Raw genomic sequence first — 16,245 nt, 5'->3', positions numbered from 1 at the left:
TGGATGGGGAGTTCCCATTGTGGCACAGTGGTTAACGAATCCGACTGGGAACCATGAGGTTGCAGGTTCGATCTCTGCCCCTGCTCAGTGGGTTAACAATTCGGTGTTGCCGTGAGCTATGGTGTAGGTTGCAGACTCGGCTCGGATTCTGCGTTGCTGTGGCTCTGGCGTAGGCCAGTGGCTACAGCTCCGATTGAACCTCCATATGCCACGGGAGTGGCCCAAGAAATGGCAAAAAGACAAAAAAAAAAAAAAAAAAAAAAAGAATATTTCTGGATGGGATCCTCCAAAAGACATTAGGTAAAAACCAAAGGAATCTGAATAAGGTGTGGATTTCAATCGATAGCATTATCAATAATGGTTTACTAACTGTAACAAATGTATCCTACCAATATAAATATTTTATCATGTAAAGTGTAATAAGGGGAACAGATAAGGGTACATGGGAAAACTCAAATATTAATCTTCCCTATTTTTCTGTAAATCGACAATTATTCTTACAGCATAAGGAACACTGTGCTAACTTTGTACAGGGACAGATGGTTACCAGACTTTGCAGGATGATCACTGCATGATGTCCTTAAATGCCGATCACTATGTCGTACACCTAAAATAATCTGTACTTTCAACTATGTTTCAATGAAAAGAATTGCTCCCCAAAATAAAGTCTATTTAACTTTTTAAAAAATCTACAAACATACACTTCAATACATAGAAAAAAAGTCAAGAGTTGCCATTGTGGTGCAGCGGAAATGAAGCCAACTAGTATCCGTGAGGATGCAGGTTTGATCCCCAGCCTTGCTCAGTGGGTTGAGGATCTGGCGTTGCTGTGAGCTGTGGCGTGGGCTCCAGACACGACTCAGATCCTGCGTGGCTATGGCTGCGGCTCTGGCTGTGGCACAGGCCAGCAGCTGCAGCTCCAATTCAACCCCTAGCCTGGGAACTTCCATATGCTTCGGGTGAGGCCCTAAAAAGAAATAAAAAAAGTCTAGAGACACTTAAAGCAGTAATACTTTGAGAGTAATTTTCTTACCTGTGCTGTATGAGTTCTTATGTGAAGATATCATGTAATTACTATGAATGTAATTTGAGCTATGGGGGGGGGGGGCGAAGGCAAAAGAGGAACCATGAAAACCAGTTTATTTCCTTATCAGCAGAAAAGTTTTATTCCTTTTAAGAACAATTAAACCACATCCAAAGGCCTTAAAGTCACAGACACAAACCAAAGTAGCCGTTAAAGCATTAGATATTGAGGCACAAGACACACAGTGAGGGGAACGCTTTGCCATCAGAGGCCAACATCCAACTTGCTCCATCGACAGCTGAGCTCGGCAAGGGGCGTGGGCATGGCTGAGGGGAAGCGCTTATCTGCAGACCCCAAGGAGACAGCTGTGCTCTACGGGTACTGAAGCAGTGTAGACCGCATAGGAAGGGATATACTTTTCACCATGGAGGGAGAACGGGGATAAAGCGAAGGGCCCGCACTGGGCATTAGGCCGCCTTGCAGAGCGCCACGGCCGAGAAGCGGACCTCGCCTTGCTCACGCTCAGTGAATTCTCTGCAGACCTTGGCGGCGTCCTGGGGAGGAGGAATGTCATTAGCGAAGGTCTAAACAGCAGCAGCTCAAGAGGAAAGCACCAGGAAAGCCTATTAATGCTCAGAATTCATGGCTTAGTGGAAATGAATCTGATGAGCATCCATGAGGATTTGGGTTCGATCCCTGGCCTTGCTCAGTGGGTTCAGGATCTGGCACTGACATGAGCTGTGGTGTAGGTTGCAGACGTGACTTAGATCTGGCATTGCTGTAGTATGGGATGGCAGCTACCGCGCATATTCAACCCCTAGCCTGGGAACTTCCATATGCCATGGGTGCGACCCGAAAAAAAGTAACAAAAAATTAAAAAACAGCTTTAAACCTGCTATTAAGTTTGAGAACCCAGAGCTTAAGGCCAAACAGGGAAAAACAGATGATAGGAAAGACAAGGACCCACAGCACAGATCTGGCTTCAGAAGCTTTGATTTCTTTAGCTGTTCCATGTTTCTGCACCTTGCACCTGGTTTTGACAAGAAAAAGACACTCTAGGCGCCCCTACTCTCAAATCCAAAAGGCAGAAAACTGATTTCTCTTCCATAAGGGAACGCTTCTAACTCAGAAATTTCCAGAGTAGAGACAGATTTCTTCCAAGTAAATATTTTACAAAACAGGTTTAAAGTTTAAATACCTGATATTCCAGATACAGATAAATGATGGTTTCTTAGCTATTTAGGGAATGACATGTGTTACTAATTCTAAGACCTAGATTACCAAGATTGGTAACTCAGAGTGATCCCAATGTTACCAGCCAAAATAGGGTTTAAATATCTTGGTATCCGAATATCAATCACTCTGTTCAGTGTGTAAAAAGTCCGGTGGAAAAGAAAGCCCCTCCAATGACAGTAGCTATAAGGCCTGAAGAGGACAGCGGATATTTGTGACTGAGAACAGTCACGGAACAGCACCTCCCAGGGTCTAAAAATCATTCACTCGAGAATGAGGTTGGGCCCTTAAAAAGCATCAGCTACACCAATAGTTTCATTACTGATTTGGAACCAGTTAGAAAAACTGTACCAGAACAGAATTTTTTTTTTTTCTTTTTAGGGCCACACCTGCAGCATATGTAAGTTCCCCAGTTGGGGTCCCATCAGAGCTGCAGCTGCCAGCCTACACCACAGATACTCCAGATCCGAGCCATGTCTCCAACCTGAGCCACAGTTTGTGACCTGACCCTTAACCCACTGAGCGAGGTCAGGGATCAAACCCACAAGCCTCATGAACACTAGCTGGGTTCTTACCCTGCTGAGCCGCAACGGGATCTCCCATCAGAATTTTTACTAAATTGATATTCCAGACGTGCCTGCCCCAAATCCACTTTCCTTTAGGACTCACCGTGTGGATTTTTAAGGGTGTGCCACTAAAGACAAGCTATCCCCTACACCACCACTAACTAGAGACCTAATGCATTCAAGTTTAGGATACTTGGGTTAAATGTATGTTCTTTCTCACCACTGTAACAATAGGTAACTTGGTGTATAGTTTAGACAACCTAAAACATCTCTAACCACACAGACCAAACCTTAGGATGAGAATTTCCACTAATACAGATACTCGTTTATATTAAAATTGTATATGAGATTCTAATTAGTTTTTCTTTAAAGACAGAGTTTTACCTTCCCCACGCATAGATTCTACTCACCTAACAGTTTCAGGTATCCCGTGGGGAGCACAGTTGATTGCACTTCATTGTGCTTCTCAGATACTGCGTTTCTCTCAAGTTGAAGGCCTATGGTGACCCTGCGTGGAGCAAGTCTACCGGTACCATTTTTCCAGCAGCAGTTGCTCACTGCCTGTTTCTGGTTCACATTTGCTAATTCTCATAACACTTCAAACTTCTCATTGTTATCGTATCTGTGACAGTGATCTGTGATCAGTGATTTCTCATGTTAAAATTGCAAAAGGACTGAGTCACAAAGGCTCAGATGCTGGTTAGCCCTTTTCAACCTTTTCGTCTTTGTGTGTGTCTTTTTAGGGCTGCACCCGCAGCATATAGAGGTTCCCAGGCTAGGGGTCGAGTTGGAGCTGTAGCCGCCAGCCTGCGCCACAGCAACGCAGGATCCCAGCCGTGTCTGTGACCTACACCACATTTCACGGCAATGCTGGGTCCTAAACCCACTCAGCGAGGCCAGGGATCGAACCCTGCAACCTCATGGTTCAAAGTCAGATTTGTTTCCACTGAGCCACGACAGGAACTCCTAACCTTTTTAGTTAATTAAGTACATTGTTCTTTTAGACCTAATGCTACTGCACATTTAACAGACTACAGCATAGTGTCAACATAACTTTCATATACACAGGAAACCAAAAAGTTCAAACTCTCTCAATGGTGATATTCGCTTGAATGCAGTGATCTGGAACCAAACGCACAGTATCTGTGAGGTAAGCCTGTGTTAGCAGAATTATTAGATTAAGAATTGGTGTGCACCTTAGAAGCTTTATTAGAAGGACCGAAGTCTTTCCTCCAAAGAGTCATACCCAGAAATTCTGCCTCTGTTCTTATTCTTTCCCATAAGTGAATCCTGACCCTCATGCAAATCCCCATCCTGTTTCCTCTAGGTCTAGTTCTCATTCCATATCCCTCTCCACATTTACCCCCAGTACATCCAAGAATTAGCTCTGAATGATCTCAGGTGTACATGACAGCAGGCTAGAGAAGGCGGCCCTCCCTCCTAGAACAACATAATTTGGTCCACTATCACCTTGAGGTCATCAGTCTGTGATGGTCCCAAGACAGGTCTATTGTGAAGAAAAGCTACGTCGTGCAGAGGCTAAGAACACAGACTCTCGAGACAGACTGTCTAGACTTGAATGGTGGGTCCACAGTTTGTCACGGACCTTCGGCGTCACTTACCTCTGCACCTCCGTTCCCTCATCTGAAAATGTGAATAATAACTATCTCCTCACATCATTAAAAGCATCCCCCCCCCATGCCCACAGCATGTGGAAGGTCCCCCACCAGGGATCGAACACACACCACAGCAGCAACCCAAGTTGCTGCAGTGGGACAACGCCAGATCCTTAACCCACCTTGCCACATGGGAACTCCAACAGGATTCTATCAAAGACATAACTACCTTAGACCAGAATCTAACATGGAGCCAGCAAACTGCAGCCTGTGGGCCAAATCCAGCCTGTTATTTTTGTGAATAAAGCGTGAGAGGAACCCAGCCATACACATTCATTTAGACCTATGGGTTGCTTTGGAACTGTCATAGCAGAACTGAACACTTGCGACATAGCCCATATGCCACACAAAGCCTAAAATGTTTCCGGGTTCTCGACAGAAAAAGTTTACCACCCCAGTCTGCAAACAAGAAGTACATAACAGAGACTAGCTGTTATTACAACTGAAAAGTAGTTACGTCTTAACACTGTTTTAAAATTTTTGCACAATTAAGCAATTTTCCGTTCTTTTTTGTTTGTTTGCCTCTGTCTTTTTAGGGCCGCACCTGTGGCATATGGAGGTTCCCAGGCTAGGGGTCAAATCTGAGCTGTAGCCACTGGCCTGCACCACAGCCACAGCAATGCGGGATCAGAGCCACATCTGTGACCTACAGCACAGCTCAAGGCAACAACAGATCCTTAACCCACTGAGCGAGGCCAGGGATCAAACCCGCATCCTCCTGGATACTAGTCGGGATGGTTAACCACTGAGCCACGATGGGAACTCCAGCAACTTCTCAAGCAAATTGATTCACCTCTAGAGATTCGTTAGGACTAGTCTCCCAACTCCTTGTTCAGAATTGAAAGGTTTCTGCAGTCACTTTGTAGCAAGATGGTTACACCTGGTAACCCTGGCTCTCATGTCAATCATGTTTTGGGTTTGCTCCTCTTGATCTATTAACAGCAGACCAACCAGGTAGCAAGAAAAAGCTCACCAAAGTTAACTGCCTAACTAGAATCCACAGCATGCTACCTACAACACTGACCCAGATTCAGCAGTTCAGAGAGGCATTAGGAAAAGCTCGGGTTGCCGTTCGGGTGAGTCTGAGTCACTGGCTATGATGTAATCTGACAAGAGGACAATGATCACCTTAATCCTACAAGGAAGCAAGCAATGGCTTTCACACTAATGCGCACTGTGGGCTAAAGACAGCACACGATACAGATTAGTCGAGGCTGCTCTAAGGATCCTGTTTAAAACCACTTGCTGTGATATAAGGTAGAATGACTAATTTGATCTTTAAGCCCTAAAGACTGCTCTGAACCCAGATTACTGGCTCTGGCTATACTGAGAAAGGTTTGCACTATTTTTTTGGGTTTGCACTATTTTTGGGGGATGTGCCCTCAGCATGTGGACATTCCCAGACCAGGGATCGAACCCATGCCATAGCCGTGACAACACCAGATCTTTAACCACTAGACCACCACAGAACTCTGGTTTGCACTTCGGAACAGACTAAAGACATGTGGGTCCCAGTGAAAGTGGATTCCAAATATTACCTGCAGCAGCGAGTCCTCTGAGCTGGCGCCATGGTTCACCGGAAAAGGCATCCGACCATCTATGACCAAAAACAAACAAACAAAAAAAAAAATCGAGGCATGTTCATTTTTTTCTGGCTACTGTGCTTATCCAGCTGGAAGGGAAGTTTTAGATTCTTACAAGTACCATTGCCACTCCCAAAAAGAGAAGGCTGGTTGTGAAGCCATGAGTTGGAAATGAGGTTCAAGGGTGCCCAGATATCCAGCCCCGGCAATTCTAGTCGACAAGCACCAAGAGCACACAAGCCCACTCCAGCCACCCTAACAGAAGGGTGTGTGCCCATCTCTTGGGAAAAGACCACAGAGCAAGAGTCAGATGCAGTCTCTGAGATACAGGGAAGGTGGAGACAAGAAAAGGGATCCTTGAGATTTCACTGCCCTCAATAACTACAGCTGCCTCTGCCCTTACTTGCTTATAGGAAGTAGTTGCTTGACTTGAAACAACACAGCTACAAGTCTTTCTCCATTAATACAAAGGGGATGACTCTTCTTAATATAAAGGTGGAAGTTTTTTGTTTTTTTGTTTTTTTGTTTTTTTGTTTTTTTTTTTTGCTGTTTTTGGGCTGTGGCAGCGGCATATGGAAGTTCCCAGGCTAGGGGTCCAATCGGAGTTGCAGCTGCCAGCCTACACCACAGCCACAGCCACGCCAGATCCAAGCCCCATCTGCAACCTACACCACAGCTCATGGCAATGCTGGATCCTTAACCCACTGAGTGAGGCCAGGGATCGAACCTGCATCCTCATGGATGCTAGCTGGATTCGTTACCACTGAGCCACGACGGGAACTGCGGAAGATCTTTCTTGTTACCATAAACCAAAAAATTACCCCAACACATCACAATTCTTTGTACACAAACCAGGTTGTGTTGAGGCCTTTATTTTCCCAAAATATTCCCTGTCTGAAAAGGTTCATGGCAGAGACCTTATACTGGTAATACAACAGTGGGAGTCAGAAAGAGAAAAATCAACATGTACACCTTGAACTGGCTGAGCAATTCTCTTTCCTGGTTTGTGACTAAAGTCACTCATCCTGCAGGTCCGCTGCCTGAGAGGGGTGCTCTGGATTAGAAGGTTTTAAGTACCCCTATGAGAATACTGAGGTGTTCTGGCTTCATAAACAAAGACATACTAAGTGCCACCATGAAGTCCCACACCAGTACTGAAAGAGCAATTAGGTCTGAGGGAATGCACCCAGCGTATTAGATTCCAAAACTGCAGTGACACGTACCAAGTTCATAGAGGTGGCCATCCACGTTGTTAAACAGAATAAAATGAAAGTTCACTTTGTCATCTACCTGAAGAAGAGTTAAGACATTTTTTGAAGATGAGTATTTTTGTTATATACTGCATTTAAAAATAAAGCTGAAACAATTAAGCCCCAAGTTGGGTTTTAAGTTTAAGGTGTACAACCTGTTGATTTGACACATATTTTGCAACATGATTATAAGGAGCACTTAATTTGTTAAAAAATAAATTCTCTATTTAGGCTTGAACGGGCTTATACAGTCCTTTAAATTATTACAGCTAATATTTATTTCCGATTTACGAGATCCTATCCTAAAACCATTAAAGTTGATTCACTGTGGCTCTCAGAACTCTTTTTTTTTTTTTTACTGAGGAGGCAATTAAGGCTTAGGAAAGATAAGTACATCACCCAAGGTCAAGACCAGAAAGTGGCAGAGCCAACTATGGTTATACAAGTCATTGACTTAAATCTAATTAACAGTTGGCTTGAAGGCTCTGTTCAGATTAATGTGTAGTTAAGTCATCCACAAACTCTAGTCTTTGCTGGTATAGCATGGCCTCCAACAGTCTGTGAGAAGAGTATTTGAAATGTTCAATTACGAAGAGGGCTGGTACTCTATTAGACTCATTTAGATCTAAACCAAACACTATCAGCTTGAATTAAGACCGTGTCAACTGCCAATGAGACATTCTGAAGAGCCATTTCTATGAAAAGGTCTGGTCAAGGCATTCATCTGGTAGAATTTTCGGCCACTTATGGGCCCTGGGTGGAAACATATGCTGTGTTCTGGTAAGAGGTTCTCGCACATATTTCTAAGGAAACACAGGTGACACCTGGGCAGCCTGGCTCTAATCTGTATTTACCCGGCACTGTCCCTCCTGGGCCACAGCATCATGGGCAGCCTGGATAGCCTGCAGAAAAGAGAATAATTAGCACAAAAACCTTTAGAAATACTGAAAGAAAAAAAAAAAACAAACTTATGTTCCCAAAGTTCTCTTTCTACCTCATTCTTTTCAAAGCATTTTGCTCTGTCTTCCGGAGACAACTTCTCTGTTTCAGAAAGAAACTGTTTCAGAACCGATCCATCCTCTATAAAAGGAAGGAAGAAATGAAACGAAACAGAAAAAGCACATGTTAGTATAGGTATAATGCAAAAGGATGCCCACTTACTGCTGACTTCAGCCACTGCACAGTCAGTCATGTTTGGTGACCTGAATTTTTACCACCGCCTCCAAAGATCTGGAGGAGCTGCCCCTTCCTCCACGGCCTCTTTTTCCAACTGCTCCCTTCTCAGTGCATTCAAGTCCAAGAACTCTCCCCTCCTCTAGTACCAGCCTCTTCCTCACTTCTTCCCTGCCACAGACCCCTTCACCTCCCACCTCACCCTCGTCTCTCAGATCTCGTCACCTCTGCCACAGCACTTAGACATGTGTAACACATATTTGAGAGATGTCCCATGCCGTAAGGCAGGAACTGCTATGGCTGTGTTCGACAGCACCCGCCAATGCACAACTCATGTTTACTGTGTACATGATGTAACAGTAACATTCTAATCTAGTAGCAGTTCTCAAACCAAAATTTTATGACTTCAGGGTAGAAAATGCAATCTTGGAGTTCCCGTCATGGCACAGCAGAAACGAATCCGACTAGGAACCATGAGGTTGAGGGTTTGATCCCTGGCCTGGCTCAGTGGGTTAAGGATCGGGCGTTGCTATGAGCTGTGGTATAGGTCACAGACGTGGCTCAGATCTGGCATGGCTGTGGCTGTGGTGCAGGCCAGCAGGGGTAGTTCCGATTTGACCCCTAGCCCAGGAACCTCCACATACCACGGGTACGGCCCTTGAAAAAAAAAAAAAAAAAAAAGACAAAAGACAAAAAAAAGAAAATGCAATCTTAGTAATATGGTAATCCAGGCAGACATCAACCTAAAGATCTTAAATAGAAATGCAAAGAGCCTCACGGCCTGGTCTGGAGACAGCTGACCCACTGATGGGGGGCATAAGCATTGTCATTGCTCAGTGTAGATGAGTCTACAAGGAGGTAAGAGCAACCAGTAATTTCAAAGACCTCAATTTGAACTTTCAGCTCTAAACAAACATATTTGTTAAAGGGAGGCCATTCAAAATTTGGAAGTATAAGAATCCTCTTAACTTTATGAAGAGGGCTGTGACTCAGATTAAATCTATGGCACTGCCATGACCATGTTTCCAGAAGAGTAAGAGTACCTCCCTGACCTCTGGAACACGTTATTCTAAACAAAATGATACTCATTGCAGAAGTAGTAAGATTCAAGCTACAATGTTTTAATATGACCCAGTCGAGTGAATATCTGACAAAGCAACTTCTGGAGGACCTGGGCTTTAGGGCCCAACAAGCCTTTTTTTTTTTTTTTTTTTTTAATTTCAAAAAGTATGCTAGAAGTAGAATGTTGGCCACAATTTTTTGGTTTTGTTTTGCTTTGCTTTTTAGGGCCGCACATGCAGCATATAGAAGTTCCCAGGCTAGGGGTCTAATCGGAGCTGCAGCTGCCGGCCTGCACCACAGCCCACAGCAACATGGGAATTCGAGCTGCATCTGTGACCCATACCACAGCTAAGCTGGATCTTTAATCCACTAAGCAGGGCCAGGGATCAAACCCACACGTCCTCATGGATACTGGTTGGATTCATTGCTGCTAAGCCACAACAGGAACTCCTGCTACCTAGTTTTGGGGAAAAAAAAAAAAAACTTTATTGGTACACGGCCACATCCACCACTTTACATCCTGTCCATGGCTGCTTTTGCACTACAAGGGCAGAGACTATAGGGCCCTTAAAGCCTAGGAGACTTACTCTCTGGCCTTTTAAGTAAGTCTGCTGACTCCTGGCCTATCTCATACGTAATGCCACATATCCTAACATGTTTTAGTGCTATTAATTGCACTTTCGACAACTTAAGGGCTGAGACTCATCTCTTCCATATCCTCCCCGGCATCCACTGGAAGTGAGCTGAAACCCGGGACCCGACTTTGCTCAGAGATGGACCTTCCATGGTGTAGGCAGGTGGCTACACCTCCCTGCAGGAGCTCTCACGCTCTTTTCCCGCTGCTCTAGGTTGCTTTGGTTCTCCTGTGGCTTATGAGACATAGGACCATTAAAGAGGGGTCCTAAAAGGTGGTATCTTATGGCTTCACATCATCTTTTAATTCTTCGGAAGTGTTGAGAACTAAACAGGTGAGCATCATGGCAATTTGCTATCTGCACATGGAAAAGCCCAGGCAGAGGCAGTACAGAACGGCCTTATCACCCACTCTGTCTCTCCAGGTGCAGGAAACCAAACCATGCTTCTTAGAAAATGACTATCCTTTCCTCAAAAGAGAAAAGAATGAGAATTCACCCACTGACTTGTGTAAACAGGTTTCAAAAATATTTAAGGAATTCCCATTGTGGCTCAGCAGGTTACGAACCCGACGAGTATCCATGAGGATGTGGGTTTGATCCCTGGCCTTGTTCCGTGGGTTAAGGATCCGGTGTTGCCGTGAGTTGTGGCGTAGGTCACAGACACAACTTGGATCCCACATTGCTGTGGCATAGGCTGGCAGGTGCAGCTCTGATTCAACCCCTAGCCTGGGAGCTTCCATATGGGGCAGGTGTGATCCTAAAAAGCGGAAGAAAAAAAAATTTAAGGCAGTGTCTTTGCAATAGCCCCTTGGGGGTGTTGCAATGAAGCATTATGGTTAATTAGAGGTCACCCAGAGGACGACTAGCCTCACAACCCACTCACCAAACTCCAGTTTGTCCTGATTATTGGCTACTGCATGTATAAGCCCGATGGTGCCACAGGAGTTGCCAATGGTCTGCTTCATAAAGTACACCTTAGGACTGACTTCTTGTCCCTTCAGCTCTTCAATCTGTTTTTTCCTGAAGTTCTCATGCTGTGAGTGCATAAAATCATTTTTATCTCTCGAAAACAAAATGCAAAGAACAGATGGCAGCACAGAGAGTTCTAGCACCTAAATGGAAGCCCACATGGGATGTGTGACCAGGAGCCTTGGTTCTAGGTGAGGGCCAGTGCCCAGAGAATGGCCCATCGGCATCCCACACCCGGGCCAGCCCTCGGGGTTCTGAGAGGTTCTGACACTCCACCCTGATGCTGCAGTGCAGCAGTGGCCTTGGGTACTGCCCAAGGCTCTGTCCAGACACCCCTGCAACCTTTTAGCTTGGAAGGGATGGCGTGCGCAAGTCAGAAAAACAGACAAGTTCATTATTTTCTTCCTTTAATGCCAACCATGGCTATTCCACAACGGGTAGGCCAATTGGGCGTTGGTCCATTGAACGACCACCAAGAACCCCAGCTCGTTTACAGCTCACCATTCTTTAATGCCCCACTTGTCTTCTGTCCCAGTACATGTCTTTTCAAAAACAAAACTACAGACAAAAGCAACTGAAAGAAATTAACCATTCCCTCATCCTTTTTTAGGCAGGATAGACAACCGATCTAGAGTGCTGGGCCATGATTTCACAAAACTTCTCGTCCTACAAAAAGGATGTTTATTTGTCCCTGCCAACTATACAATTTGAGAAGACCAGAGCGAGTTTCCTCAAAGCATCATTAGCTCTTTGAATGGCAATTTAGTGGACTTGTCTGGCCCTTTCACTAACAAGTTTTAAAGACCTCATTAGTATGACTTCTCAGTTAAAAGCAGGTGCCAATGCTATATAGAAACACTAATTTATCAACACCAGTATAAGCTGGACAGAATCCCAGAAGTACATATATTTCCAATTCTAGCAGCTTAGCATTGCTATACACAGAAGTGAAGTTTAAGCCTTGCCTATGGCACCTACCATCAAAGGACTAAGTTCTCTTGTCCCACAAGATCAACTTAAACTCCAACTAGCAGGAATTTCTAACATCATCTAGCTACCTACAGGGTCCTTGAATTGAGTTCCTTATTGACTGTTAGGGATTTTCACTCTTCTAAGAAAGGTTTAATTTTGCATGGAGACACTGTAAACATTTCATATCACTTTAAAATGTTTTCGAAAGAGTCCATTTAGGATTTCATAATATTCTCCTAGACGAAATCAGATGCTCTCTATAAATTCACATTAGCTTGTTCGGAAGTCAACCTACAAACCTCAACTTCTCTTCGATTTGCTTCAGTATGTAGCCCAGTAGGTGTTTTGTGTCGCAGAAGAGGTGGTCAATAAATCTGATAGACTGAACTGGAGCGAAAGGACAAAGTATCAAGCTCTTTCAAACGAAATGTTCAATACAGAGTGTTCTAACCAAGAGCCACTTGATTCAGCAAAAGGAGACCAGTGGGCTTTGGCAAGACAAACACGCTGCACCACTGCCTCCCAGAGGCTCTGCCTTTGAGTGCTGCTGCTCGAAAACCCCCGAGTCATCATGGTTCCTCTAATAAGAAACCCTCTGTGAGAGGCTCAAATAAGAGAGAGACTGTTGCATTTGATTTGTTCAGCGGGGAAGCCAATTTGACTTGCAATCATCTGGTAGCTCCATTTTCACCTAAATAAAGGCTTTGGCGATAACAAACATGACAATGGGATTATCTTGATAGCTTTAACAAGCATTTTTAACCCAGCAAGTGTTGAACCTTAGCCTATTTACCAGGAGGACCGCCTGGAACTTCCCATAGGGCTTAATTTATGCTGAGGATGCTTCTAGAACTCCCTGCCTTAGAGTGGTGCAGTAGTTAAACTCATTCTGTTTGGAACAATGCCCCATATGCCAATGCCCCAGGTTTTCCCAAAGCAAATTTCAGTCACTCCTAAATCAGGGATCAAGTCACAGCAACCAGAGACAGACAATACCATGCTCATTAGTGGGACTCCATACAGCCAAGACATCAGTTAGCTCAGCTACCTTTTTATACCTGATCCTCAAATCTCTGAAGTACACACATCCACACACCCTTGGAGGAGGAGGACCATCTAAAGGAAATGAAATGGTATTTTCAAGACTGGTCTAGTGCCCACTGAACTACAAAAAGAAAAGAGAGAAGAAGGTTCCTATGCCCGAGCTACACACCAATGATTAAACGTTTAAGAAAAACACATAGGAGCAGGTAAAAACCAGGTGTGCATATTTTAGGGACTGAAGGAGTGGGAAGAAACCCACTGAAGACCCAGGCAGTGGAGGTGGAGCATTAAAGAACCTATTGTTTTCTTCTGGTTTAGGCAAGCCATCCCCCTCCATTTTACAGCTAAGTAGGAGTCTGAGAACCAAACAATAAAAGTGACAGGTCACAGCCCTTAAAAGGAAAACCACCAGCCATTTCTTGTTATGGAAGACTCAGAAGAGCCTAGGTTCAGCCTGTACTCAGGAGCAGGATGAACTGCCTTCCTGCATAATTAGGATGATGGAGATGCCGCTTCTCCTCCAAATTTAAGGCAATGCCGGATGTATGAGCGAGGAGACAATAAACTCTAGCATCACACCAGGACCCCCAATAAGTAGGTACCACCGAGAGATCGGTCCCCCCACCCCCGATCCCCCAAAAGAAAGGATCAATGTGCCAGGTCTAGGCGCCCAGGCCAGCCTGGTAGGAGAGCCTACACCGCCCTTTGCGCCTCACTCTGGTTTGGGAGCAGCGCGCACACTGCAGGGACTGCGCACCCCGGGCCCCACGCCCTACCTGGGCCGTGAGGGGAAAGAGCAGCAGCAGCGCGCAAGCAGGTGCTGGCACCGAGCCCAAAGACTCCTCCTCCAGTCCCAGCACGTCCGCGAAGCGCCAATGGCCGGCGACCCCGAGCCTTGTCAGCACCTGAGGAGAGGAAACAAGGCCACCAGGCGCGGACACTGGCCAGCGGGTGGTACCTGCCGGGAGGCGCGCAGGATCCACACCCTTGCGCCCCTACCCGCGGCCTGGGAGGAGCCCGGGACCCGCCCCACCCCGCCCCCAACCCGGGCCGGGCGCAATGACACAGCACAAAGCGCTGCCCACACGTGGCTCCCGCGACGCCGGGGCACCCGGGTCTGCGCCGCCCGCGCCACGCCCTCGGGAGCTCTGCTCGGGGGCTCGCATCTGAGCCCAGCCTTCTCCATCCCACCGCCGACCCGTTTCGCAGAGTCATCGCCGGACCTGATGCAGGGGCAGAGGGAGGGCGCCCCAGCCCCACCGCCTCTGGAGCGCGCAAGGCGCCGCTCAGCCCCTGCGCCTCCAGGGGAGGGGGAGAGAGGCAGCACGAGCCGTCACTCACTTTGTTCAGCATCTGAAAGGCAAATGCAAAGAAAAAAATGCAAAAATAAAAGCAGTCAGCGATACCGCTACCTGGTGAGGGCTGACCCTCGGCCCTACACTCCCTGGGTAACCGTGCACCTGACACTCACCTCCGGGTTAATCTCCATCGGTTTGAGCTGCATCTTCGCAAAAGCCGAGAGGAACCGCAACCCAAAGAAGACGAAAAACAGCAAGTGGAGCCGCCCAGCCTGCCGCTATAAAGCGCCGGCCTGACGCACTGTGGGTGCCTGCGCAGGGGGAGCAGGGGCAAAACCAAGCGAGGGGAAACGGTCAGTCGCCGCCAAATGGGCGCGAACCCCCCCATACGCAGCACGGAGTGGTACCTCCAAGCCCCCAAACCTTGCAGTCTCACTTGCTGGTGAGATAATCTGGCGGTTGTGGAGATGTGTTTTGTTGGTGGGCGTTCCTTGAGTGTGTGGAGCAGTCCTTGTGATGGAGTCTAATTTTTCGCGAAGTTTCTGGAAACCCATGCATTTGGCCATGCCAGTTAGCCGAAAGCTTAGGGTCTCTGAAGCATTGAAAAAAACAAATTCAACAGGTATATATTTAATATGAATATAAATATGTCTCCCAAATCTTGCAGCAGTTTGCATTTGACCTTCGACAATTCATCCTCCATGTTCAATCAAACCAGTACCGAGGTTCGTTTTTAATTGACTGCCTAGAATAAAACAGTCTGTGATAAAGCAGATATTGCATTAGTAATGCTGATGTAATGCGACTCCCAAGGAAGAAATGGTTGGTCTTGGGGAAGCGGTAGAGACCTGGGAGATGCGACTGTAATATCCAGCACACGCCGAGGAGGCAGGCTGTTGCAGACTTTAGGAGACAGATCTAGGAGAAAGACAGGTGTAATTTCAAGACAAGAGGCTGTAAAAGGAAAAACATTTTTTTAAAGAATAGGAGCCTTTGAAAAATAAAATTTTAAGTTCACCATAGAATAGTCCCAGTGAAAAACAAAGGTAATGGCCGCTAAAGAAACCACCGTTCTCTAATGATCTCAGGTGGGGTTTGAGAGTTTTTCCACCACCATGTTCAAAAGATGGAGACAAATAGCATATGCCTAAGAATGAATAAAAAGCACAACAATATCTGTAAGAATAGTGCAGGAAAGTGAAACCTCAGCATGAAGTGGGGCTTGCTGAACACTAAGGACATAAGAAGGTTGGGTATTTTTTCACTTATGCTCAGAACAAAATAATGATGATGGTGAACGAATAGACCTATCTTTTAGGGGGCCTGAGATTAAAAGATGACAGAGAGAAGGGACAGAATCTGCTTTTTTGTGACAATTACTTCTAACAGTGGCTAAGTTTTTTTTTGCATGTGATTTCATTTAAACCTTAGAGGAGCCAGTGAAGAAACTCTTCTCAGTGCAGTTTTACAGCTCAGAATCTGTGGCTTAGAAAGGTTAATTTGTTTTAAGATCATGACTGAAAAGTAAAACTGAGAAGTAAATTCCGGTAAATTGGGCTCAAGGAACTCATTCTCTTTTCAAAACTCTACTACATTCCGCTTCTATTTTCTTCCCATTTTTACCATCAGAAAAATGACCTTCACATGGAAAATGAGAGAGGAAAAGACATTAGTAAGAAGAACTTAATGGATGAATTTTATGGTATGTAAATTATGCCTCAGTGAAGTTTTTGGTTTTTGTTTGTTTTTTTGTTTTTTGT

At 45.6% G+C, this 16,245-nt stretch overlaps 1 protein-coding gene across 1 annotated transcript; it reads right to left on the bottom strand.

Annotated features, from left to right (window-relative positions):
- Window positions 1,186–14,708, bottom strand: UCHL1 (ubiquitin carboxyl-terminal esterase L1 (ubiquitin thiolesterase)). The gene is given in 9 exon segments (NM_213763.2): window positions 1,186–1,578; window positions 6,038–6,096; window positions 7,306–7,372; window positions 8,187–8,234; window positions 8,327–8,412; window positions 11,086–11,236; window positions 13,964–14,092; window positions 14,529–14,540; window positions 14,659–14,708. Coding segments are annotated over 9 exon segments (672 nt in total). The 5' UTR covers window positions 14,692–14,708; the 3' UTR covers window positions 1,186–1,491.

Source organism: Sus scrofa, chromosome 8 (genome assembly GCF_000003025.6).
Source record: "Sus scrofa isolate TJ Tabasco breed Duroc chromosome 8, Sscrofa11.1, whole genome shotgun sequence".
Taxonomy (NCBI): Eukaryota; Metazoa; Chordata; class Mammalia; order Artiodactyla; family Suidae; genus Sus; species Sus scrofa.
The sequence above is the reverse complement of the archived record's forward strand: the minus strand, read 5'-3'. Positions and strand labels throughout refer to the sequence as shown.